This window comes from Haliaeetus leucocephalus, unplaced genomic scaffold (assembly GCF_000737465.1).
Source record: "Haliaeetus leucocephalus isolate CR32 unplaced genomic scaffold, Haliaeetus_leucocephalus-4.0 Scaffold145, whole genome shotgun sequence".
Taxonomy (NCBI): Eukaryota; Metazoa; Chordata; class Aves; order Accipitriformes; family Accipitridae; genus Haliaeetus; species Haliaeetus leucocephalus.
In genome coordinates, this window is record NW_010972581.1 from 1691981 (window position 1) to 1718983 (window position 27003).

The 27003-nt window shown below is 41.5% G+C and overlaps 1 protein-coding gene across 1 annotated transcript in view; it reads right to left on the reverse strand.

The window, feature by feature from the left end:
• The window catches only part of LPHN3 (latrophilin 3), a 273474-nt gene extending 247986 nt beyond the window's left edge, over positions 1 to 25488 (reverse strand). The window contains exons 1-2 of the mRNA XM_010561460.1: positions 25365 to 25488; positions 24699 to 24912 (exon numbers count right to left, since the gene is read on the reverse strand). Coding sequence (XP_010559762.1) covers positions 24699 to 24912; positions 25365 to 25488 — 338 coding nt within the window. The remainder of the gene's footprint in view (positions 1 to 24698; positions 24913 to 25364) is intronic.
• Positions 25489 to 27003: the final 1515 nt, after the last annotated feature.

A 27003-nucleotide genomic window follows, 5' to 3' on the forward strand; every position in this document is an offset into this window, starting at 1 on the left:
TGAAATGGCTGAAAAGGAAACAAGATTCACCTGAATCATGTTTTCCTTATGAAGAACCTATGCTGATTGCTAACTGATAGTACTGCCAAACACAGATGCTTAAACATCATGCGTTAATTCCCTTAAAAGCATGACACTGATTTAAGAAAAAGAACTACGTAAAAAGAAGGGACATTTTCCTGACATTTTTTGAGCACAAATCTCTTTCTTTCTCTCAAATAAAAGTATTTTTAAATAGCCAGTGTAAAAAATACTGTTTTAAAAATGAAAATGGTCAAATATTACATGCCTTCATCAGCTAGAGATTAAGGAGAAAAAATGGCCAGTTTGCTAAAGATGAAAACAAAATCACTAACACTCAAAACTTCAGAAAGCTGCTCCAGGGCTTCTCTCTCTGCAAAACTGGGATATCATTAAATCTGGTAAAGACCAGTTGCCCTCATAGAAGCAAATGATGGCCCTGATCCTGCAAATAGCTTGCAAGTGTTCCCAGGACTAGGGTGGATGAATTGAAATAATTTCCTTTTTATGGCTTGTAATAGCAGGATCATCTGTATTCTGCACAGAAGACATTCCATTGCAGGCAGGCAAACAAATTAGATATTCTTGGGGTTTGCAAGCTGAGCCTGTTATTTATCATTAACAACCACAGTAATTATGCTGAAAATGGCCACCTGTTTAAATTACTCAGGTATTTGTGTTCCAGTCAGACTACTGGGAAATCTAGGCACATGGGGTTTTAAGGAAGGAAGTCCATAGTTCAATAATTGAATTTGATCTTATTAAAAAGAGAGGACTCCTTGGAAAAATCATAACCACATGCAGACTGAGGAGCAACCGTGCACTTGCAGAGAATGGCCACAGCCTACATACTCCTCTGTGTGGCAACAACTTGCTTAAGTGGTTTAACTCCTGATCTTCCTTCTGCCTCCCATCCCTGGCTGCTCTCCTCCATGCCCAGCACATCTGCCTTAATTCAGAGCTGTTCCTTGATGTGCTCTGGCTTCCTGGCCTAAATTTAAATGATACCATTTTGTTCCACATTTCCTTGTCAGAATGCATTCAGGATTTACCCATCCCACTACTGCTCCCAAAAAGACGCTGTCAGATTTTGTGCAGTAGAAATCTGCACACAAGTTATTTAGACCACTTGTCGTCTCTGCCCAGAGAGATGACTTCTGGAAAGGGATTCTAGGAAGGCTTCTAGGAAGTGATTCAAAAGGTTTTAAACACAGACTTGTTAAACAGCTATTTCAGAAACTTCAACAAAAGCCACTGGATATAGAAATTAACTTACTAACTTATATTACAGGCCATATTTTACCATCTCAGCAATCACACATTCCTCCAAAGTGCGAAGCAGGGGGATTCCCAGCTCACTGATGGGTGATGATGGAAACACTTCAGGTTTTTGATTGGGTTTGGGGGGTGGTGGATTTTTTTGGATCAGTGTAGCTTGTTGATTATACTTTGTATATTACCATCCAAACACTGCGGAGATTTCAAAGCCTTACTGTGCGAGTCTGTTTGACAGTGTCTACAGTCTGCAGTATTTTGGTTGCTAAATGAACTACATTACATTTACTGTGCAGCTCAGGGAGGGGAATTAGGAAACCAAACTGACTTACAGAAAGGGGCACGGAGAGTTTTTGGCGCAAACGGCAGCCTAATGGGCTATTCATAGGAAATGCAGCCTTAAATAAATAGTTAAGAATTCCAAATAAGATGTGAAGAGTTTCTTGCCATATTAACAACTTTCATTTTCTGAAGACAATGCTGTGGTATCCCCAAAGAAATTCTTGGATATAGAACAGAAATGTTAAGCCTTTGCTCCTGCTATTACTAGCCAGTTTTCTTAGACAAAAGCTTTAGGGCAAACTACTTTCGACTGCTCGAAAATACCCATACTTTACTCAAAGGGTTAGTGATTTTATAGCATGTATTTGTTGCCAACTCTCTGTCAATTTACTTTCCAACTAATTTAACACATCTTGACTCTGAAGTGTTTTTTATTTTCTCCCCTGCTGATATCACAATGTCAGAGATCAAAGGCTCGTTCCCATCTTCCAGCTCATGCTACATTCAAGTAAATTACCAGGTATGTTACAGAAAATTTGCAGCACTTACTTACCCAAACATGGTCAGAACCAACCCAACAAAGCTCTGAACACATCACAGAATTGGGGGTACTGACAAGCTGGGGCTGGAAAGGTGGGCTAAATTATGAAAAGGTGTCTCCTGTACCAAGTAGGCATTTACACATGTGTGGGCTGGAAAGAAAACCCCTAAATCCTGGGCTGGGGTGGGGGGTGGGCAGGAAATAAAAGAGAAAAAAAAAAAAAAAAGATACGGGGGGTTTCTTTTACCTTGGTTTAATAAAGCTAGTAAAGAGATTTGTAAAGCTTTGGCAGGTCTGCATGGTTTTTAACCTGTTCTTGCCCACACGTGTGAAGAAGGACTTGCAGAATGCTCAAAATAAAATAATGAGCGAATGCCTAGTAAAGACCAGGTCAAGCATTTCTAGCTCACCTCCCCACCCCTTTCAGCACAAGCTAATCCTTCTTTGGCACTGAAATAAAGAAATACAAACAGAAATCCCTTCTGCGTTGGCTGCCTGCCTGAACTATAGTGTCTGTAAAGTTTCACTGAAAACCCCATTGGAGTGAAAATGAATTCAGTGAAGACAATTCATTGCTACAATAAGTGACTCTTTCATAACAAAACATACCCGCCAGTTCAGCTTTATGACCTACATCGGAGGAAAAGACATATGTATATACAACACATGGCAAACACACACAGAAAAAGGGGAATAGTTGGGTTCTGACTTGAAATTTGCAAGAATACTTCAAGAGACGTGTGATAGCGGTGATACTGCACACGGACAACGAAAGCAGGGAGAATTTTTCTCAACTCCATTTTAAGTGCTCCCTAGTGCACACCAAAACCACCCCTCTCCCCAGCATTCCAAGTAATTAGCCCTGATATCTGGAAAACAGTAAGTAAAAGATAAATTAGCTGTGCAGAGGGATTAAATCAAACCAGCACCATGGGCTGGATCAGAGCTTGGATCCTGGGATATTCTGCAGAGAGCTCCACAGCAACATAACCAGCAATTAGTAAGAAATATCTAAAAACCCTAACAAGAACAAAGAAACCTGAATGGAGAAAGCATATGCTACCTGTTATGACCATCAGAAAACAAAACAGGGTAAAAGCACTAACTGAAAAAAGCTTCAACATCAGTTTGTTTTAATTTAAACCATTACAGAAATGAAAAGGTTGCTAGTTTAAAGATTGCTGTCACACTAAGTGCATCTGGAAGTGACTGTTCAGGATCTTCTAGCCACCACCCCACCCCACCCCCGGCCCTTGAATACAATTAGTGTCTCAAAGCAATTTCAGTAATACTTCTGCATAAGCCAAAACTGGCTAATGAGAAGGAAAACAAATGTTCCAAAATCATCATGGCAAAAACAAATGGACAGCACCAAAAAATCCCATCTGGCAAAACACCAAATGCAATTTTTATTATCATTTCCCAATGGTTTTCATGCCATATACCTTCAAGCTATTTGACTGTACTACCTATCAGATGGAATGGCTAGATGGATGGGAGGTGATTAGTGTCAGAGAAATTTCTGACTAGGGGCTGAACTATCCAGGGCAATAAAGAGGAAAAAAAAAAAAAAGAAGCAGGACAAAAATAGAGTGGATCATATAGGGTGATTGATAATTCATTACAAAGGGTTTCTCCTGCTTTCCTGGGAGGGCTGCAGTGACAAGCACTGACGATGAGAGAAACAACTTAAGAGACAAATCTCGACTGTTACTGGGGTTACAAAGACAACAGCTTCCACAGAGTGAAAGCTGTCAGGTTACAGCAGCCAAGCAAGGGATAAATGAAGCTATTTAAATTAGACAGTGAAGTAGTAATTTTTTTTTCCCTTCCTCCTCCTTCTTTCTTACCCCCTCCCCCCCCTTTTACTAGCACAACTGTGTTGGCATCACTAACCATCCTACCCCTTCCCACTGTGCACTACAGTTGGCATACAGCAGGCAGACCTACCAGTTGTACTAGAATTGAAATGGTGACCTGCAGACAGATGTTTTCCATTAAGTTTATATGATTATTTTTTTTCGCAGTCTTCTTCCCAATAAATGGCAATTGCATGCATCTTGCTTGTGTAAATCTGAAATATCCAGCACCAGGTTATATATAATGACTGTCATGTTTCCTGGACCAAAAAGTCCAAAGCACTCAGCTCCTGTTTAGAGCTGTTAGGTGAACCAGCCCACCTTTAAAGGGTTTGGCAGGCAGCAAAATAATCAGTCTCACTGCTATTCCCCAACAAAGCTACTTTCCAAAATGACAAGCCTTTCCCCTTTTTGTTGTCAAAACAGAGCCGAAAAACATGCTAGCATTCTTCATCTAGAGCGGAGGTTGTACAAACAGTAAATGCCAAATCCCTCAAAACACTGGAGAGTCACATGTATCATTGCTAGAAGCACACAGCAAAAAGTTGTTTTCAGTTGGATTATTCACCTATTCAACCTCATTTAAAAAACAAAATCAAACAAGCCTGTCTTCCAGACTCTTCTTGAGCACACACTTAAAATTAAGTGTGGGTCCATTCCACAGCTAACTGCATCCTTAATCACTCCTACATTTTCCTAAATCTGCTCGTCCCAATACCAGATCTACATAAACAGGGGAGCAGTACTAGTTGTATTAAGCAATAGCAAAGAGGTAGAATCAATCTTACAAGCATGAACAAAATACAGTTTGTACTAATGGTGAGAGCAGCCTGCCCACACAGAGCCAGCTAACTCAGGCTACAAAATCCACCTGAAATTCTGCCCTCTGTAAAGCAGGAGGTTATTTGAACTTGGGTTGATGCCACCTGACCAGTTTTTACTGCCTTTTTTCTTTCATCTATCAACTCCCTCGATATTCCTTATTCTTTTAAATCCACAATCCTTCTATGGCTTCGAAGTCAGGCATTTCAAAGCCTCCTCCCCAAGCAGTTTACTGTGCGCCAGAGCTGACTCTGTGCATTTCGGCATTGAACACTGATGCAATGAGAAAGGTTATTTTACCCATGGCTCCTTGAGCACGTGAGGGAGCTTTCTTTTACTGGGAACGGTCTGTTGTCACCTTGGCTGCAATCTTCCGTTAACGCAACTTGGGAGACAGTGCTAAGCTACAGCCCCCGCTTCTTTAGCTTTTCTTCAGAGAATTAGGAACTGCACATCTTGATAAAATGACACAGAATATCTTCCTCACGAATGAAAGCGATTTTCTAGCCTTTGATTGCTGAAAGCATGCTTGATAAATTGAATGGGAAGGCATAAAAAAAAAAAGTGGGGGGGTGACTGAGAAGAAGAGATGTTAACAATGAAGCTCTTATGTGAGGAGGATTCAGGTCATCAATTTTCCTTCTGTATGAATCAAATACTGTTAACAACATGGAAGTGGCTCCACGATAAGACACACAGACACGCTTGAGAAATTTAATGCTTTGCCCCTCATCGCAGAATTTACAGCATTTAATCGACCAAATGGAAAGGCAGAGGCTCTTATCAACTGGAAAGCGGGAGGCGTGACAGGAGAATGGGCCAGGGTAACGAATGCACAGTGAAGTCACAGGGATGCTTGTGAAGCCACTCCTGTGTGTCAGCAATGCTGAGGTTCTCGGAGATAATAAAATTACATCTCCTCCACGGGCACAATCTAATTTGGGATGTGATGGAAGTAAGGGACAGCTTCCATTTTCTTCCATGTTCCCCAGAGGACATGGAGTATCACTGGGTTAGATGCCTGACAATCCACATCAAGGTTTGCGTCCATATTGGTGAGCTCTTCTGCCTTCACCCAAGAACATTTCCCCCCTCTTCTTCCTCAGAGCCTCTCTCCAGGCTCCTTTCCAAAATACCTTCCTAGAAATCTCTCTCAGCCATCACAGAGACTTCCATCCCTGCTATCACCCCACTTAATACTGACCAAATTTGTCTGCCTCCAGGCTGTGCCTTCTGCATGCCTTGCTCTCTCGTCATTCTCTAAATTCAGTTTGCTAGTACACAGCACATAGCAGGTAAAACCAGCACCCCCCTCCAAAAAAAAAAAGTCCCACAAAAAACCCAAACCAACAAAACCAAACGATCCAGCACTCTACAGGATGATCCAGTCATTCACCAGGCTTTCATGCACATCTCTTCTCCCTCAAAGGTGCTTACAATATCTTGGAGGCTTTTTTCAATCAAAATTTCTCTAAGACCCAAAAGTACTTGTCAAGTGAAAGTGCTATCTGATACAAATGCAAACCTTTATGCACAGAAAGATCTTCATTAAACAATATAAAGGATGCAACATTTAATTAAAATTAAGACTCTGCTAATAGAGACAGTGCCATTCTTCCCTATTAGCTTTTTAATGGTGGTGGAAAGGATACCAATGAGCTTTACAGATCATCCAATATGGGGTTTTGGCATCTATTGATGTAACCATGTATTTTAATACACAAGAATGTCATGAACACTGAGTTTTCCAATATTTCTCGGAAATAGAATTTTACTTACTGTTCACAAGTAACCTGTCCTGTGTAAATTAATGCTGAAATTAATATATAGCACCCATTTCCACATCAAGCAACTTGGAAGTAGAAAATTGAACAGAGGCGGAAGGTTATTGGCAGTAATAGTTGCAAAAAACTATCCAGGGGACTTCTCCCTGCTCACAGCACTCATCTAAACATTGATTCAGCACACAAAAGGTATCTTCAGTAATCTGAATGGGACCTGCTAGTACATTTTTTTTATTATGTTAGTTGAATCACACCATCTTTTGGCTTCTGGAGAGCCAAGAGACAAATATATTCCTCTAGTATCTACAGTGTCAGTCTCCCCAACACATTCTTCCCAGAATTTCTGCATTGACAAGCATTTCATTCTTTCTATTGACCCAAAGCACACATTAAAATGGCTTGCAGAGGAGAAATTGCTCTGTCCTTACTTTATTCAATACTCGCCACTCCATAAGCTCAAAACCCCACTGCCTTTAAATTCCAGAGAAAAGGGACAAAATACAACTTCACATAAGATGTGGCAGATTCCTATCACACCCAGCTTTCCTGTCCAGTTTGGTCTCAGTAACCCTCCTTCTGTGAAGATGACAAAACTTTCCTGCTGCCTTGATGCAGCCACACGGCCCAGCCAAGGATCTGGGAGAGGTTCCCCTTGCACTGTACCATCTGTGAGCAGCTGCTGTCAATGCCGCTGATGCCCCGCACTGTGATCACCTAGTACAAAGTCATCATCTCTGGCATGGGAAGGATCCATGCTTCTCCTGAATGCACGCATTTACTTGTGGAGAAAGGGCACTGGTGGACAAAATCTCAGCCAACAGTCTCTGCATTTCATGATTAGAAACACAGTCCTCCTTTGAGCCCTGTGGGAATTGCCCAAAGGGCTACAATCTCAAGGTGGCCTTTCTCTCTTGACAAGCTGAAAGAACAGTTTTCATCGAAAAATAACATAATCAGGCAAACAACGATTAAAGAATAATTCTCACACTGCATTCAGATGTCAATCAATCCTCTATATTTAGGTATAGATCTAGAGACACAAACAGCTAAGAAACTTTCTCATGACAGGAAAGACTTCTTGAATGGCACTGCTTCTTGTTTCAGAAAACAGAATCTACTGCACACCTCAACTGAGGGAAAGTCTGTTTTCTTCAGGTTGTTTCTGAGAAAGCACACAAGAGAGAAAATTGTAGGAAAACGAGAAATGCCAGAGGCCTTGACCATACAACTCAGCTCTCAGTACCCTGCTGAAAATCTCATTTGTCTGTCACCAATACAGGCAACAGAGGCACACAACAATGAAATACCGTTATTGCAACTTAATTCTTGACCTGAGTAGGTATATGCTTTCCATTTTAGGACGACAGAGAATGGCAATTATCCCAGCGACCCACACACTGCATGTTTCTGGGTGGAATTGGGATGAGGAGTGGAGGGTGTGGGAAGCTGCCCTCTTTCCTATGTTGAGCTTACCAATGGTGTGTCTGCACTGGAGAAGGCATCAGAGCTTTTGATGATGCCACCGTCCCTCAGCATTTCTGCCTGTGTGCCTACCAAACTGCAAATTAGCTCTGTTTTACTGTACAAGAGCAACTTTGGAGGCAACTTTGGGACTACATACAAAAAATAGGACAGACAGACGCTCAGTTTTGAGTTCTCCATAAGTGCCACAAAATACTTGCGAGCAAACCACACATTTTATGATTTTCAGGACCAAAGTGACAAATTCCTCACCATACTACTGTAGGTGTCATAGAGGCAATTAAGCAATCACCCAGAGATATAGACTATCAGACAATTCTGCTGTCAGCAGCAAAGGCATCAAATACATCTGCAACAAAAAAGGATCAGCAGAAGGATCAGCGACATCAATTCATTCCAAACAACTTACAGGAAAGTAAATGCCACAGACAGGCAGAAAAAAAGAGATCTCTACATTAAACCGATATTTAAGCCTTAAAAACCCCAGAAGGTGTTTGCACTGAGAAAAGCAAAAGCACAGCACTGGCAATGCGGCTGGTTAGGAGAACAGAAACCTCTGCCACTTGCCCGAAGGGTGCCCAAGAGTTCTAACACAGTGTTAGGATGCCAAAAAGAGAATAGAGAACAACATACATAATATTATATCTGGTGAAACCTACAAAGTCAGTGACAGCAAGGAACAGAGAAGATAAGAGGCAAGAATTTGCCCTGAAGGCAAATTTTACCACAACTGCCTGCTTCAGGTCTACTCATGTCCTAAGCACTACTCTAGTTTAATCTCCATAAAATAAGTACAGGTTGCTGAATAGTCCGAATTTCAAAAATAATTTCTTTATAAAGATTTAAATTTATAGTGATAGCATGTATTCGCATATAGTGTAAATGGAAAAGTCATGAGCAAATAGTAGATGAGTTCTGACGTGACTCAGTCTAACAAACCCAGAAGAAATCATTCCTCCCCTCACTGCATAAATTCTTGGTTCACAGTGTTGCTAGACACATTGATAAAGCACTATAAGATCTTAACCAGAGGATCAGTTCTACCCCAGCCAATGATTTGAAGGCTTTTTTTTTAAAATGGTCCTCTTCCCCCACCCCTGCTCCCTGCCCCCCACCTTATAATGTAACTTAAGTAGTTCTTCGTAGGTGTTTCGACTTCGTAGCTAAAGCTCTTGCAGCTTAGAGTAAAAGCCTTCCCACACCTACAGCTTTGGCCTCCTTAAAGGTATGAGTAATAAAACACAGTCTGAGATACAGCCATTCAGGATAAATTCTCTTTTGGAAAAGATGAAAAATTCATTCTCTCCCAAGAGCCACGCTGGAGCAGTCAGGAGTATTCGTGTCTTTCTGCTATTAACTCAATTAAGCACGCAATAAGGATTGCTGGGTAAAATGCAGCATGTATTTGTGTGCATGTAAAATGCAGACTCAAGGAGTCTTAAAATGCCCTTATAAATACAGCAAAAATAGACCAATAAAGTATTTTGTAATGACTATTTATGTGTGTATAACAACTCATTATTTCAATTCTCCGCATCAGGGATTTCTTGTTTCTTTCCTCTACCCCTTAAATAAATCTAAATAAATTATACATTTAAAAACAGTCTATGCATCTATAACAACAGAAACAAATTTCATTTAACATCCAGCTGTCAAAGCCAGCCCTTCTGTCACTCTTTATTCAAGTCTGTTTTACATAATTCATGTCATCTTAATTATTTCCTTCTCTTTGTGGGTAGGATAGCACTTAAGGACGAGCCATTTACAGCACAGTCATTTTTTTTGGAGATGATACGACTGCGTGACATGATAGCTCACAAAAAAATACACTGATGTTTTAAAGTCTCCAGGTGGGGAGTTATGCATATGCAGAGCCTATCACGACATGACATCACTTGATCCGCATACTACAGCACTAAAAATAGCAGTATGTGCGCATAATACTGTGTTTTAATGCAGACATACTGTGCTATTAATAGCCTCCCTTTTTGCTCCTTTAACTCCTTTACAAACAGATGTTGACAGAGTTTATGAGAAGCAGAGAAGAGAGCATTCGCTCTAACCAGACTGAGATACTTTTTTTTTTTTTTCTCTCCAAAGTCCCCAAAATTAAAAATTCTTAAGCCTCAGCCAAGGTCTTTCCCATCCTCCACGACTCCATGCCATTAGTCAATTAGTAGGAATTACAAACAGAGCTTTAATCACATGTATACTAAAATATGTCTAAAGCAATACAGGCATCACTCTAGAAATATCCTATCCCATTTGCACAGGATAAATAATTAAATTGTTTTAAGCGGTCTAATCTATTAATGCCTGGAGAGGCCTTAATTTTGGCCACTAAATTTCAAGAAGCTACGTTCGTCAATTCAATATAGTTAACAGCCATAAATCAACTTCCTCGCTGTACATGACTAATGAATTTACTACATGATGAAAAAAGCCAATTCCTTAAATTAAGGTTTAACTCTAAAATGCTCCTCATTCTCTCCATCGCCTGGAACGTTTCTCTTCCTTCTTTGTCCTCTCTGTGGCCTCCTGATATCTGCAGCAAGGGACCTTCAAAAGTGACAGGCTGGATCCTGCAAACATTTACTCACAAGGATGACCAGTGAGACTCAGGAAATGTTCTCAGTTGAACTATGCCACTAACGCACAACAGTGCTTTGAATTACCCTGGACCGTCCAGAATCAGGCTCTTGATGCTCCAGAACATTGTTAGAAACGTCATTGACCATGGCCAACACTTCCCAAGGTATAAACTCATGTGGTTTTGCTCCCTGCGCATACAATCCTGTACTTCTCACCCTGCTCTGCTGCTTAGATTACTTTGCACACCATCTCAAGTTATTTAGAGCCTCAGTGAAGCATGACTGCTTACTCAAAGCTGAGCTGAAATGGCAGGAAGAGCCTCCACGCTCGGGGTTTTCACCATCTCAGCCCAAGGCCAGGAATATGAACACGGATTATCTGCTACCGCTGGCACCACAGAACAAAAACCTTGTAAAATACTAACTTAATTCCGTACCAGGTGACTGTGCAACCTCACAGAAACCCCCCTCTTCTCCAGTTATGCAACGTACCCCACCAAGATACAGATTGCCTGTTCAGTGCCGCCAAACCTGAATGTGAAGATAGCCTACCCATCTGCTTCCTGATATAATGCTGGTCGTAGGAAGTCACTGAAAATAGAAACCGCCCTCCCTGGTGGTGCCATCTCCACAGAAGGCATTTGCAGGTGCAGCCACACAAAGGCTGTATTGAACACGGCAGATCCTCAGCACTTCCAAATCAGGATGCTCCAACTGCAGCCAGCAAAGTGCAGCTCACCTAGAGCAGTTCAGGACCTAGACTTCCACACAGTCTAATAAAAGTCCCTGCAACCACATAAAAAAAAGATACAAGGATTACTTAGAAATAAGCAACACCACCACAGGTTTCACAGTTACAGAGAAAACACAGTGACCACCTGGGAGCAAAAGGACGCTGAGAAGCTCCTAGGAAGAAAGAAGAAATCCAGCAGATATAAAGCCAGGAGAAAACAGTATTAAAGCAAGAGTTACAGCTTCCTTCACTGCCTAATAATGAGATGATAATAAGATGACAATAAAGCAAAAAGCTTGGATAAGATGGAAAAATTTAAGCGGTTGAAAGTCAAAGGCTAAATTCTTGGCTATATTATGGAGCCAGCTCCCTTGGACCCCATTTGCCCACCACGGTCTTATGCACCGTGGGCAAAAGTGGGATATATGGTCACAGTGCAAGTTCGTTGATTAGGAGTCATAAAAGTTTGGAGGTGCTGAGCTGAAAGTCACAACACCTGTGTGGGTTATTAAGACAGCAATTTTTCAGCATTATGTGTGGTGGAGCAGCACAGGCTTTACTGACATCCAGGGCAGTGCAACTTTCTTGCTTGCTTTGCAGTTTTGAAGAAAAACAAATGACTAACAAATGTATGCATCACAAATGACCAACAAATATATATATATATATATCTCATAAAACAATCTGGATTTGCTAGTATGCTGCAACACCTTTGGGGTCTTCTGGATGTTGATGCTGGTTTTAATTATCTGAAGAGACGATGAGCTGCTTTTGCCTTCCTTCTTGATTTTAAATCAATTCTACTTTTGTGTACGTGACAGGCAAGAATTGTGAAGTTTCATTTTTAAAAAAAGGCTGTCATTTGCTATTTTTCAGTGCACGTGTTGCTGTACTTTCTCATATGTACATCACTCTCTACATATATGCAGTCAACCTAGATGTATATACAAACAAGCCAAATGTTGCACGTTAAAGAAATGCATATATTTAAAACATCATACTGTATACTGTCTATTTTGGCAATAGCCATCTGGAAGAGGAAAAGAGCACAGAAGAAATACTTAATGTAACCAAACTAGATTTTTTACACGTCTGCCAACCTACGGAAAGAAAATTTACTGGCTACTCTTTGCTCTGCAAGCAAATTAACTATTACTGCAATAGCTTTATCCATACAGAGACACCCAGGCTATGTCATATGGCAACCAACTTTAGCAGAAGACCAATTTGCTTTTCAGTATATTTTTAACTGCTGCAGAAGGCAGGACAGGCACACTTTATCACCTTTACAAAGGACATACCCCTGCAAATCTCAGTCTCTCAATAATCTTTTATTTTCCTGTGCAGTCAAAACATTTTTGTACTATTTTGTTCTAGTTAAGACCTTCCCTGGACCAGGTCTGGGTAACCAATGGCTGACAATGGCTCTTGTCACAGCACAGGGATTTCAGAACTACCCAATGTTCACCCCAGGGAATCCTACTCATGACTAAGCACTCCAGCCATTCCTGCTGCCAATGCTAAGCATGTCTTTAAATTAGCACTGCAGCCACTGCAGCTTTGTTTCTCTTCTAGCTGAGCACTGCTGAGCAACACTGGACTGTGACCAAAGTCCTATCTGTCCTATAGATTTCCTCCTTCCTATAACAACCTTAATAAAATTTGCGATATTCAAAAAGTGATGGGCTCTTGATTTCATATTCCTCTTTCACAGCTGCCTTATTCCTGCTGAAACAGTGGAATGAAATTATGCATGGAAACTCTGCTGAGAATTTTCTTCTTCATGGAAGAAGAAAAAATGCCCGGCATGCGCAGAATTCAAATCAGAACCAGAAGGGCCCCGATACCATATACATGTTATCAATATGGTACACATTTGAAAATTGCACAGTACTTGCCAAACTTGAGGGTGTCCCCCTAGGAGGAAGGGGATTAAGATGTAACCTTGGGTCAAAAGGTTACACAATCAGGATTTCCCATACCAACGCTGAGAAAATTAAATTCATGGTGGAGATGCTTAGCTGCTGAAATGCAAAGAAACACTGGAAGAAACTAACATGATTAAAAGACACAAATTAATTCTTTTAGGCAGAAGAGCTTCAAAACACAGATTTGGCAGGAATACTCCTCAAACTCACTTATTTATTCATTCATTTTAGTGGCCATGCTCTACTTTGCGAATTATTCTTGATAATTCAAGCAGACATGTAAGGAAGTACCCAGTTGCCACATACTTTAATACATATTCTAGAGTCTCAAAAATGAAAGTTTTTTAACTATGTATCTGTTTCTATGTGTGCATATCTGTGTACATTTCCAAAGAAGACAGATGAAAAAGGGAATATTTGTTTTTCATCTCTTAATTATGCCTTTTTTTCCCCTTAGTGCATTAATTTGGCAGCTAAAGGTTTCTGCTCTCACTGAAGGGTGAGACAACAGAGCCTCTCAGAGCCCCAATTTTTGGCACTACCTCACTCCTACTTTATGCTTGAGGCTACTTCCCCTCTGACTGATTCTTAATTTGAATAAGCTTTCACTGAAGACTGTATCAGAACTGCAGCAAGTTAATCTTATTAAACCATACAAGTTTAAAAACTCGGAGCTTGATGTCAGGCAGGCTATTTCCAAATTGGTATACTCAAGATCCAAATTAGATCATGAGCAAAATATTAAAAGGCACTAGAGCCACTTCACGGTAAACTTCCATTTCCAAAAGAAATTTCTGGACATCAGGAACTAAGGACTTCTGCCGGTTCAGTGGGAGTCGGGCTCCTGGCTGGGTACTTTTAAGGGGTTTAAACCCTCACAATTTGAGCTACAGGGAAAGGTTCTTAAGACATAAAGGAATTTACTTCACCTACTGTTAATTCTAGCAGAAATATACAGGTCCTCCTGAAGGATACTTTATAGTTATAGGAGGTTTCTAGTCCCACCCAAAGTCTCCTGACAAAAAACACCTTTGGGGGATGCTTTGTCAATTGGCACTGAATCTGTAAGCTGAGGCAATGAGGTGCCTTTTAAGCACTATAAAAGAAAATCTCCACCCTTTTCCTCTTTCTTCACTCTTTATAGAGTACTTTCATTTTTTAAACAACTGAGAAGTGTTTACAGCTTCAGTTTCACTTCAGCAACCTCTGGGCATAGAAGACTGCAGTCATTACAAATGGGGGAAGTGGTGATTAGGCCGCAATCTACCCTTGGCTTGCCAACCCACTCACGTGCGCAGTTTGTGGCAAAGTATGTGGCTGTTTAGTTGCCCTTAGGTTCCCTTGACTTCCAGCAACTTGGTGAGATGACCCATTGGGTGCTTTTGCCACCTGGATGACATCCAGACCACAAAAACAGTTTGCGGAGATCTCCTGGAACACTTCTACCTCCACGCTGACTTCAGGCAGCTCCTGTCATGTGCATGGTGTTACACAAGCATCAAAGTGTTTCCTGGATCGCAGCCTGACATGACAGCCATTACCCTGCGTTATTTGGTACCTGGCTTTAACTCTTTACATCTAGCTACAAGTGCAACTAATCAACTGAAATTGATTTTCCAGAGCTGAGACTAATCCACTGCATTTAAGGTGACCTATATTCTTTGTGTGTATATATAGTTAAGGCGTTTGGGTTTTTTCAATGTGTCTCAGATATTAGATGCCTGTGTTCAGCTGTCGGCAACCTTGGCATTAATTCAAAAGGGTGCCAAGGAACACTTCTGACAGAGGCAGATTTTAGTGGGATCCTAAAGATTTCTCCCCTGCTCCCCCAAATATCAACAGTGAAGATTATTCATCTGCCTTTGTACATGCAACTCTCCATTACCCATGGGAAAATCACTCCAAGTACCAATTTGAGCACATCTCCAGTCCACCAACATCCCTGATGAGAGCACAGTGCTCTGATATGCATGATTCAGACCTTGGACACCGGCAACAAGCACTACTTTTTTTCCAGAACTAACCTTGCTCGCTACATCCTAATGGTTGCTTTTATACTTTACTCCACATATTTGCTAGTATTAGCATCGAGAACCAAACTTTACTTTCCATCAGTGTTAGCTGGGCACCACTGTAATCATTTAAGTGGAACAATCTGCTTCAAGTGACCAAGAGAGCTAATAATTTATCAGAAACAGAACAGGCATTTTGGGGAAGGACGTAATTGTATGTGTGTGGTTTGTAATACTCTTGAGTCAAATGGGACATTCTGTGTAATTCAAAGCCATTCAGGGAAAGGAAGAGAGGAAGCAGGCTTTCCAAAGAGAAATGGCCTCAAATTCTCAAATTTATCACAAATGATTTTTTTCCTCCCTCCTCTGTCCTTTTGGTTTTCCTTAAAATAAAGAAAACCTTCAGCATTTGAGTAGACTCCACGGGGCGGGAGGGGAAGAAAAGTGCAAATAATAATCAAAAAATAACATCTTGCCTTTATATACGTAAGTGATGCAGCCTGAAATGGAATGCTGTACAGCTGATCTTGTTTCAAACATGGCAATACAGAATTAAAGGGTATTCAGGGTAAAACAACGAGAACCTTCACACGCTCAGAACAAAAACCCAAAACAACTCCCATAAGAAGAAATATTTGAAAGATCATAACTTTCTCTCCTGGTGAGCAGTTAAGTTAGAAGCAACATGACAAATGCGTAGAAGCTAATGAACAGAAATGGAAAAGGTAGCTTGGATGCCTCTAACTTCACAGTCTGAAGAGGGATGGCAATGAAATTAAAATCTGACAAAAAGCAATCATTTTTCACACAATAAGCTATTATCCTGCTGGACTTAGAGCTCCTGGAAGTCATCATGACCAGGGACTTGATGAGATTCAGAAAGCATTTGGCCATTTATATGGACAGCAAGAATATCCAGCAATTGCTATTAATGCTAACAAAGAAAAACTAGAAAGAATAATTAAAATCTTGGGCACTGGGGTGAAAGCCCATCTCTAACTATGAGGGATCAAGATGAAAAAAAGTGTGGGGGTGGCAGAGACAGTCCCTGCCCACTAAGGGATGATGCATCCTGCCCTGAGGCAGGCAGGACAGGGTACAGGGGCAGACCAGTGGGGAAACCCTACTCCCGTTCTGGCATCTTATCTTCTGGTCAACTCCAAATCCTCCCTTCTTCCTTTGCATTAGTTTTATAGTTTTCTACAGTTCTCTTGCCCGTAACTCCATCTCCCATTCCTCAGTGTCTCTGCAGTACAGTTTTTCCTTCTTTGTCACTGGTCCTACTCTGGGTAAAAGCATGTAATATACTGCCTACTACAAACTGCAACTCTCAGTAACAGACTGAATGCCGAGGCCATAATTCAGTCCGGAGGCTCTACTATTGCCCATAAACTACTCGCTGTCTCCCGGTTTACGATGTCAGCAGGACTCCAGCTGAATTAAGGCTTCTACTGTATATAACTGACACCAATGTATTATCTTATGCATAATGCATAGAAGATGGCTCTAATCATAAATTCCATATCCTGCCCTTCCTTTACATCACAGATGCGGCCCAGCATCTCTTATGCAGTTTGCTTACTGATACATAAATTCCCTCTCCTGAATTATAATGGCAGCAAAACCTTTTCTTGGGTCACTGCTTCCGATAAAAGCCATTCTATCCCTCCTTTCCCCAAAGAGGTTGAAATAAACTTCAGTTCATCCCACTAACAAAACTCACACATAAATTTAAGGACCATGTTGAACTGATGATCCAGGAACATTGCCTGCATCAGTCCATACTGGCAAGCAAATGGTTTGTACCTAACACCTACCTTTTGCCTGTCTGCATTTGGTATCAGCAGAGTGATCACACAAAATAAAAAGCTACATTGTGGATGCCAAACTGCAAGCATGCAAAGGTGACTGAGGTCTGCAGTGAGTGTTTCCAGCCCTGCAGAGAAGTACAGAAATCCCAGGCATACACACAGAAAGGGTGTGGTATCAGCCCGCACTGGTTTTACACGTCTTGGAACGGAATACGGAGTTCAAGCTCCAAAGATTTCACAAACGATGCAGTCAAAAATGTGCTGAATGAAAGCTTTGAAACATCTTGGAGAATAGACAATCCCCTGCATATAAACCCAGTTTTGACCTCAGGCACAGACTAACTGAGCTCTTTTGTACAAGAAGAAAGAAAAAAGCAAAAGAAACTGATATAGATGCATTACTTCAAAGTCATCTTACCTTACAGCCCTTTAGCCATTATTTCTAGCCAGAAGACTAACCAGAGAAGGAGCATGCATGTATCCTTATACTCAAACCAAATTATTTCTTTGTAATCTTAAAACAGTATAAGTCTACTTAGCCTGAATAAACCTTATACACTATCTTGCAATGCTCTAAATCAATTTAAGCCTCGTGACAAAATGGCCAAGCATCTGAAGAGCAAGCCCCGTGATGGCCTTGTAAGGCTGTCACATTCAGGCAGACTGAAGGTGTAGGAAGACTGAGCAGAAGCATCTTCGATGTTCATCACTTCACCAATATAGGCAACGGGCAGGAAGTGCCATGGGCAGCATGCAGATGCCTCGCTTTAAACTTTGCTCTTCAGGCACCTTGGATAATGCTTTTCAAGGTACAAAACTTGTTTCAGTAAAAGCAGAGAATAGTACTCGAGGGCCTAGAGCTGCATCTTCCCTGATCGCCCTTCCTTGCAGTTACAGGAAGGTTTTCTATGTGCTTGCACCCACCTCCTGCAACATGGTAATAAATGCAGTACACGTTTCAAATGGTGGACACCACTGTCAGCAATGTCTCCATCTTTGCTCAACACTTCCCCCCTGCGTACACATTAGTAGCTGCTGTTCCCAACGAGCCTCAAACATTCAGAAAAAAACAGATGACAGGAGCATGCTTCACATAGGTCTTCTCCCACTGGCAAAAGCTACACACGGCAGGCTGCCAAGGGCCGGCCAGTCCGTTCCCTCTGACAGGCTGGAGCTGACCACTTTCACACTAGTAAAGTAATGGATGGAGTAATAAACCTGGATTTTCCCTGCATGGTTTTCAGCACATCGTGCATTCAGCATTTCTGAGGCCACTTCAAGACATGATTTATCCAAGAGATTATCCCATGTCTTCTCTTTGTCAGTTAAGGCCAGTGAGGGGGAAAAAAATGAAATGAAACAAAACAACATAGCTGGCAAACTGAAATGTTCTTAGAAAACAGCAATGATGAATTTCCCCAGCTTCCTCTAGCCTACGCACTTCAAGGAGGCCTTTCCCTTTGGCCACATTGCTTTCTCAGCTCAAGTCTGGATTTTCTGAAATGATAGCACATTGGAGTTGTGTGCTAACAGCAACCAAAACCCAGAAGCCACAGCACAATTCAACTGTCTATTTATTTATTTATTTTAAGTGTGGTGTTTTATAGCTGGCCACGGCTACCAATTGGTACCCGGGGAAGCCTAAAGCATTATTTTTGATCTACAGAGCCTTCGATGGTTTGGAACCTAATTACCTTCAGAAACTACTTCCTCCTCATCATCTGTTACCATGGCAGCTGCAATCAGATGAGACGCTTGGGCTGACAAGCCCTGATTTACTATGGTACCAGGGCAATTCCAGGGGGCTGTTGCTTTTAGAATTTACTCCTCTGCTTGGGTCTGACAGCATTTTCAGGGAAGGAAGAGGTAGGATAAATTAAGACTGTACAGGCTGGGAAGTAGCGACCTTTTTTAGAGTCATTCAACAGCTCAGTGCACACTGCTCCACTAGCACTTACTGGGTTGTTTTTTGGTTTTTTTTTTCTCCTCTTTGTAATAGTGTACGAGCCCTTGTCCCAGGGTCAAGGTGCAGATGAGATTAGTAGACTTTCCTTCATTTTAAAATATCTTTCTGCATGGTGAGAAAATAGATTCTTTAACCAAGTGGTGAGCCTTGTGTTCTAGCCTTTAAAATCAGAATCCAGGGAATGTGAGCTTCAGTAGTCCCTGTCCATTTCTACTGTTTACAGAAACTAATGTTTAACTGAAATATTAGCATTTTTCCATATTGGTGCTTTTCATGTGGCGATCTCAAAGCACCAGACTTATGCTTCCCAGAAAGAGAAGAGCCTAGCTTCCCACTGCAACGTCTCAGTCCTTCAGAAATGCACTTCCCATGCCATCTGTGTGATAACAAATTTAGAAAAATGAGTAGTATCTTGGCAGTCTTCACAAAATGTACTCAGGATGCAGGAGAAGGTGGAGGGGTTCCTACCAAATGGGGCATTCAGTTTCTGAGTCAGAGGTGATGACAACGTCTAAGCAGGGGGCTGTTTTCTGAGAAATATGCCATTAATTTTATAGAGCCTGACACAACTATGCTGCAATTCAGCGGAAGTCTGCTCATTCAGTGCTACTGACAGCCTCGTCATTACAGATCCTCCAGGTCTGCAGCTCTCCTTGTCCTGCACATCCTCCCCACATGCACCAGGACAAGCTACTTAATATAAAAGACTCTGAGAACATCTCAAAATTGGTGTGATCAAAACCAGTGGCCACTTCATCATCAATTAACGTGAATTATCGTATCTGTAAAATATGGATAACCCTGCCTATTTATTTCCCAATGCAAGAGCAGATCACTGGCATTTGAGAATTGTCTTGAAAATCACAGGTGCTGACAGCATCAATAACAGCACACCATGAGATGCAATATTATTACAATAATAATGGCACTCGTTTCAGACTCCTGCATTTTTCAGGTCATCAACCAAAAACATTAACAAAACACAGCCCTTCAGGAGATGAAAAATCTTTGCAGTTTAATGCAAGCTGGTTCATACAATTTCTTTCTTCTCACCCACCCTGTGCAAAGTGCCTGCCACCATCCTTCCGACTACCAGGAGAGTTGTGAGTGCCCCTCCTCAGGTAAAAAGATCAGGCCCTCTGATGAAGCTAAATGGAAATCTGAAAGCATCAAGCAGCTAACAACAGTCTGACACTCTTAATTGCACTTTTTTTTTTTTTTTTTTTTTTAAACTCTAGGTCTTGACCTGCAGGCTTCATCAATGATGCCAACACTGAAACCACAGGGACAAACCACACAATTAGACTCGAACCTAAAGGAAACTAGCCCAGCTAAGCAACTGCAGCCCGGCAGGGCATCTAGGACCTCCCAGCTGTGCCTCCCACGGAGCTACTAGAAATTCTCTATCTGCTCACCCAGCAGAGGAGACTAGCAGAGCTGCAGCACTCACCTGCCAGGCCCTGACCAGTACTGCAATAGGGTGCTTTGCTGGGGGCAGATGGCACCATGGCCAGCTGCAGCAGAGCAGGGGGTACATGTCCCACTGCACTGTGCGGGCTACACATCCTCTGCCAGAGGAGCTACAGTTTATCTGTCCTCAGAGCAGCGGGAAGCTCTGGGCAAGAGGTGTCTTGCCTGTGGGACACAAAATGGGTCAAGTGCTCCCTTCAGGGGAGAAGAGAGGGGAGAGCTGAGCAGTTTTCAGCCCTCATCCCCAAGTCAGAAGTGGCAATATTGGCCCACAAGAGCTCTGCAACGCTCTACTGTGGCAAAAGGTTAAAGCCTACAGGAAAGGATAAGGAGCTTAGTAATAAACACTAAGGTGGTATCTACAGCGCACAGTTCTGTAAACGTGCATGCAAAACCTGATCCACCCATCTTCTTCCTTCCATTGGCTTCAACCCAGGAAAGCAGATGGGCAGGTCTTCATTCCACAAAACACTTAAGCATGTGCCTTAAAAAGAAGCACACGCTAGCATAGTTGTCTGAATCAAGGAGTAGGCAACCAAATACTTAACTCCCTTGCCCATGTTGCAGGCTTAAATTTGTGGGGCACTTTTACGAGGTGACTAACTCCACTGACTTGTAGTGAAACCACAGCATGCACAAAGTAATACACAGATTTTTGTCTTTCTGAGCTGGGCATTTCCTTGGTGGAAAGCATCCACAAGGAATTCAAGAGAGCGTGCTGAAAACTTTTTTTTTTTTCCTTTGGGGTGTTTTTTAATAGATTAAATGGCAGTGTTAACACTATAAAAACAAAGGCAACTCTTACGGGAATAGAAGGCTGCTTTTCCCTATTGTTCGCAGAGAACCCCGTCTGTTTGAATGGATGATATGTTAATTTTGCAGCACAGTTGCTCAAGGGAGGACATAGTGAAGTCTCCCATGGTACAGTGCACACAGTTTACAATGGGCATGGTTAGAATTTAATTGTTTGTTACAGCCCTCGAAAAGATGTTTCTCCAAAGCAAACATGCTACAAAATACATTTTTCTCTAATCATATCAGAAAAACTTCAGTCCATAAAGCACTCTTCCTGAGCTTTTATGGGCAGCTGCTGCTCGAATGCTTGAAGGAAGAGCTGGAAAGTTAAAAAACAAAATAGGCCACAGAGATTTAATTTCCTATAAAATACCTCTCTACAAGCTGTTTAAACGTTCTTTACTTAGAGCAATACTCTGAAGATTTTAGAGATTTTCAGGGCAATGCTTGCAGTAAGAACTCCTTGTGTCCTTCTGCTCAGGGGGCTCCACAAACACACCATCAGATTTATGCCTTTCCCTTTCAAAATAACTCCACGTACTCGTCTGCAAAATTAATTTAAATAAACACACAGAAGAAAGAAACATACTAGCTCAATTTTTTTTTTTTTTGGTGGGGGGAGGGTGGGCTGGGGGAGCAGTCACTAATATCTGCCATAAATCTGCTCACTCGCAGCCTCAGCTCACTTACTAACAACAAACATCTCTGTCTCACACATACTTTTCTTCCCACCTTTCCCTCTCCCCCTCCCCACAGCCATGCCATAATGTGTCTAAGTTGGCTGTACAGTGTTGCTGATTAAAAACTGCCAGCAGTTAGACAACTTATTATAAAAGCTACAACGGGACTGTGTATTTATGAATGCAATAATTAATCAATGCATAATAAGCATGCACTGCGCATATCATTTTTCTTTCCATATGCAGACAGCTTCGATTACCATGCAGGTTATACTGCCATGAGGATCTTTAGTTCCCAGCAGCTGATTCCCCACCCCACAGCGTTAGCAAAGGCAAGCTCATTGTATTAAAGCCTGCATTCATCTGCGAAACCACCCAAATACTGCTGAATTCATTAATTTTGCAGGTAGAGGTTTTCAGAAGAAAATCCCATAGTTAGTGCCACAACTACTAGGCTGTCACGATTTTCCTTTTAAAGTGCTTTTTTTCAGAGGCTCAGCTATAAGGCGTACTCAGAGCTGTGAGCTGGCAGACTGGTTTGCATCTTAAGAACATATTTCATTTTAATGGTTTTATTTTTAAATTGTTTCAACTCTTTGAATAAATGGAGATTAAAAAAAGAAATGAGACTGACATAAAAATGCGAAGTAGAGTATTTTCCCCTTTTTAACCTGCCTTTTAACTAGAACCAGGTTATATTTATTTCCAAGAAACTCAAGAGTACCTAATTAATAACATGATTGCACGCTTCTTCATGAAAATTGATCAAATGCCTTAAATGGAAAGAGCCACCACCCTTTCCTGAGCCTCCTCACTGATAAATAGCATCAGGCAAGGCCCCACAGATATTAATATTCAGAAAGCAGGGATTTGCTTTTCCCTTGCAAGAAATTTCCCCCTCAGTGGCCATCTTTTGCAGCACCACTTTCTTTCCCAAATGGAAAAACAGAGATGCTTTGCCCCAGAGATGCGCTTCCCTGCTAACTCTCTGCTAAGCCATTTGAGTCCGCAGTGATGGTATCTGGAGCCAAGTAATCAACATGAGTTTTCATCCCAGCACTGTGGGCCCACAACATGATTATGTGCCCTCCCTGACCAAAGGGCTAATGTTTATTGCAGGCTTGGTACACGTGGGGACTGACCAGAAGATTGCAGAGGTCTGCATTTGGCTTGGAAGTTAGTGCCTGGAGGACATTACTACGTATATATAAAAATATTAATACTTTGTACTCTGTAATGGCCCACAAAGGGGATGACATGGTTTTATTCTGCCAATATGCAGAGGATTAAGGGTTTCTGCTTGAAGCCACTAACAACCTGAACAGGAGAATTACAGTAATTCCACTAAAACCATGCCGAATCCAAGGGACTGGCTGATGGCGTGTTGTTACCCTTTTTGCTTGTCTTGAAAATGTAACCAGCACAATCCTACAAAACAAGACTTCAACCAGCTACGCAAGGAGGTTTAACTTAAAGAATGGGCTTATAGGAGCCATATGCAGCGACAAGGACATTTTTCATGAGACCTCTCAGGATTTTGAGATCTAAATCCTTGACGTGGAGCAATTCTAAAAGGAGCTCAAAAATAGCCGTTAGCATGTCAAATATAGATGAAACTCACGCTTTCTCTTCTGTTGCTCACACAACTCCATTTTTAGTGCAAAATGTCTGAGAGCAAACAATAGCAAGATACTCCATTAAAACCTTACACTGCTTTAGCCATTAGGTCACCATGCAAACACTGTTGTCATGACTTCAATTAGCAACACTTTGCCTATGTCAATACCATTATTAATACCCTGAAATAGTAATTTTTATTACTACTTAATTAACAGCCAAATGCACTGAATAATTATTCATGTGTAGTTATTAGGAGAAATGTACTGAATGCAATTACATGTCAAGAACTGTGGCTTACGAATCCTTCCCACAACACCTCTTGTGCCAGAAAATACCCTGAAAAATTCAGCAACAGTTAAAGGCCTTCCATAATCAGTATACCTCTAGGCTGGAATAAACTTTTGGGCCCTGGCTCTGCAATACAGGAGTCTGTCTATGTGGCATGCATCTCAGTTACCATTTCCTGATGCAGCAGCCACACTTAACAGCAATAGTTATTATACAGAAAATTAGCAAGTCTTCTGCAAAACCAACGTGAATGTGAGTCCTTGATTGGGAATTCAGATCCTCCCTAAAACAAAGCCTGGCAACACGATGAATGATGGAGACTTTTCTTTGCATTTTGAAAAATGTAAATGTTATTCTGAACACAAAATATTAATTATTTAAAGATTATTTGCCATCTGTTTGAACACAGCACAAAAAACAGTGAATGTGCATTTGAGAAAGACTTCACTTATATGTTCATTAAGAGCCTTGATATTTAGGTAATTTCAGAGATAAAATTGGGACACAGTGAGTATCAAGATGACTGATTAGATAGTAGTACTTACAGCAAATGTTATTTATACTGTGTGATGCTAACCCAGCTCTGTTAAACCCACAGTTTAGCAATGATAGCTGTAATTCTGTGCACATGCAGACTAAGTACCTGCATTTTCTTATGCAAACACACACACAAACTGGTGTGTACATACCGGATTAAAAAACCAACAGTCAGCAAACAAACAATATTAAATACTATACCTCTGAGTCATAATCTTATAGGCATCTGGCAGATAACAGCGGATATTCTCCATCTGAGCAGGATCAGAGTCACAGATTTTATCATCAGTCCTCCCGTAGTTGGCACTTTCGATCATGATAACATCTGTTCCCGGGCAGCGAAGCTCTATGGGGTAACTCTCGCAGGACAGCTCCCTTCGGACCACAGCCATGGGGACTGGGGCACGGCTGAAAGCTGCAAGGATTAACACAGAAACACAGCAAAAACTTACTTTCCACACTGAGGCTAGGATTAAAAGCAGAACAACGTTTAGCAGCAGGTTTTATCCATATGCTGTACTGAGATAGTTTTGATACCATTGAGATATGGTCTGCAGAAACAGGGTCCGATCCCCAGCTTGCTGGCTGCCCAGAGAAATCACTTCTTCACTCAGCGACTTGATTTTCTCATCTCAAAAATAAGCTAATGATCCCTTTCATACAGGGCTTTAGAAATCCCCTACTGAAAGAGGTAAATAGCAACTATGGCACTGTTATTACTTCTACTTACCAGGTGAAAAGCTAGTTAGCTTTGATATATAAAATTACAGTCCTGTGTTGTACTTGATCAACCCGGGGAAATTTTCTGACAATGAGCAATACAAGCACCAGGATCCCACCTGCTCAGCGAGACTGCATCTGTCCTACTGCAGATGTAATAACATCTGCATTGCTCCTGGTCCTTTTCTTGGTCCTTAGAAAACATGAGCCTAATGGCTTTTGCTGTAGCCTGCAGTGTGCCGGGGGATGGCCTGCGGGTTCTGGCAATCATCCCAAAGTTTGGGCCCTGCAGTCATACTTTCCATGGAAAGGCCAATATATGGGACACTGGGTGATTAAAGCTCAGTCTCAGCTTTGCATGGCATCTGCCTGGATGTTCAATACTGGCGCATACTTGTAAAGTTAATTTAAAGAGCTCTCAGAAATCTTACCTGTTTTAAAAGAAATCCAGGCTACAGTTTGCAAAAGAAAAAAGAAACATGCTTTGAGATGCCTTGAAAACAAAGCCCTAAAGCATTAGTAAACAAACTCACATGACAACAAGCAATAATATTTCCCATCTTTACAGCCTCTTTGATACAAAGATCTTCAACAGCTTGACAAACGTGAATGTATTAATCCCCCAAATATCCCTATGAAGTAGCTATGCATCGTCTTTCTCATCTCAGCTGCAGAAGGGTTATGCGGCTTCCAGAAGATCTCACGGGAAATCCACAGTGAAGCTGGGAACCAAATACTTGTTTTCCAGCTGAGTGCACCAGCCGTGAGCTGAAACAAAAGCCAGCCCCTTCCCTTCCTCATTCCATGAGAATGAAAACTCATCCACACCAGAAAGGATTCCAGCTGAAGTTATGGTGTGCCCTTCTGGCTCCATTTTGTACTACTTCCAACCACAAAACTCAACATATAAACTAAGCCCATATCTATGTGATGGTCACAGAGCAGTCGGGGAAGGTTTAACCCTGTAACAGATCCAGGGTCCATCTGACACCGAGTATCTTTCAACAACTCACTTGCCCCCTGGCCTCATTATAAAATCACCAAAATATCCTCCCCAAAACCAAAAATCCCTTCCAATGCACTGTTGTCTTGTCCAATAAAATTTCCACATGGTACATGCACACCAAGTTTGCTTATGGAAATAAGAGCATACTGATGTTTCTCGATATAACCCTTAACTGTATCAAGGCTGCTCTGTCTGTCTGTCTGGCAGGAAGCAATCCAACACATTACACTAACTTCCGTGAAGCCTTCTATTATTGTCACTTGTCTCATTTAGATTTGTATTATTAGACAGATAAACATTCCCATTTCTGTAAATTTGCAGGGATTACTCTAATATCAGATCCTTACTGATGTGCCAGAGTTGTGGATTAAATGCCAAACTCCCCAGACAAACACGCATTTATTCTTGAATAATAGCTTCTACAATTAGCATAGCTTTAGGGTTTGGATCATGTAAGATGTCCTCCTTCCCCGCGATCAGAGAAATAGTTTTGCTCTGAGATAATATTGCACCATACGTTTGTGTAATGCAGTAAATTCTTAGCACAACCAAATTCTTCTGTTACAGAAGGAGGGAAACCAAGAGGACAAGCGTGAACCTCTGAGGTGCAATACCTCGCTCTTACCCTTGCCTTTATGTCACTAATCAACGACAAGGTGAGTGGAAGAAGGATGGGGCATAAAGTTAGGGACAACATTTGATCAAAGAGATAAGCCCATCAGAAAGGCAGAGTCAGCAAAACACAGCAATTTTAGCCTGCCCTTCAAACAACATCAAGAG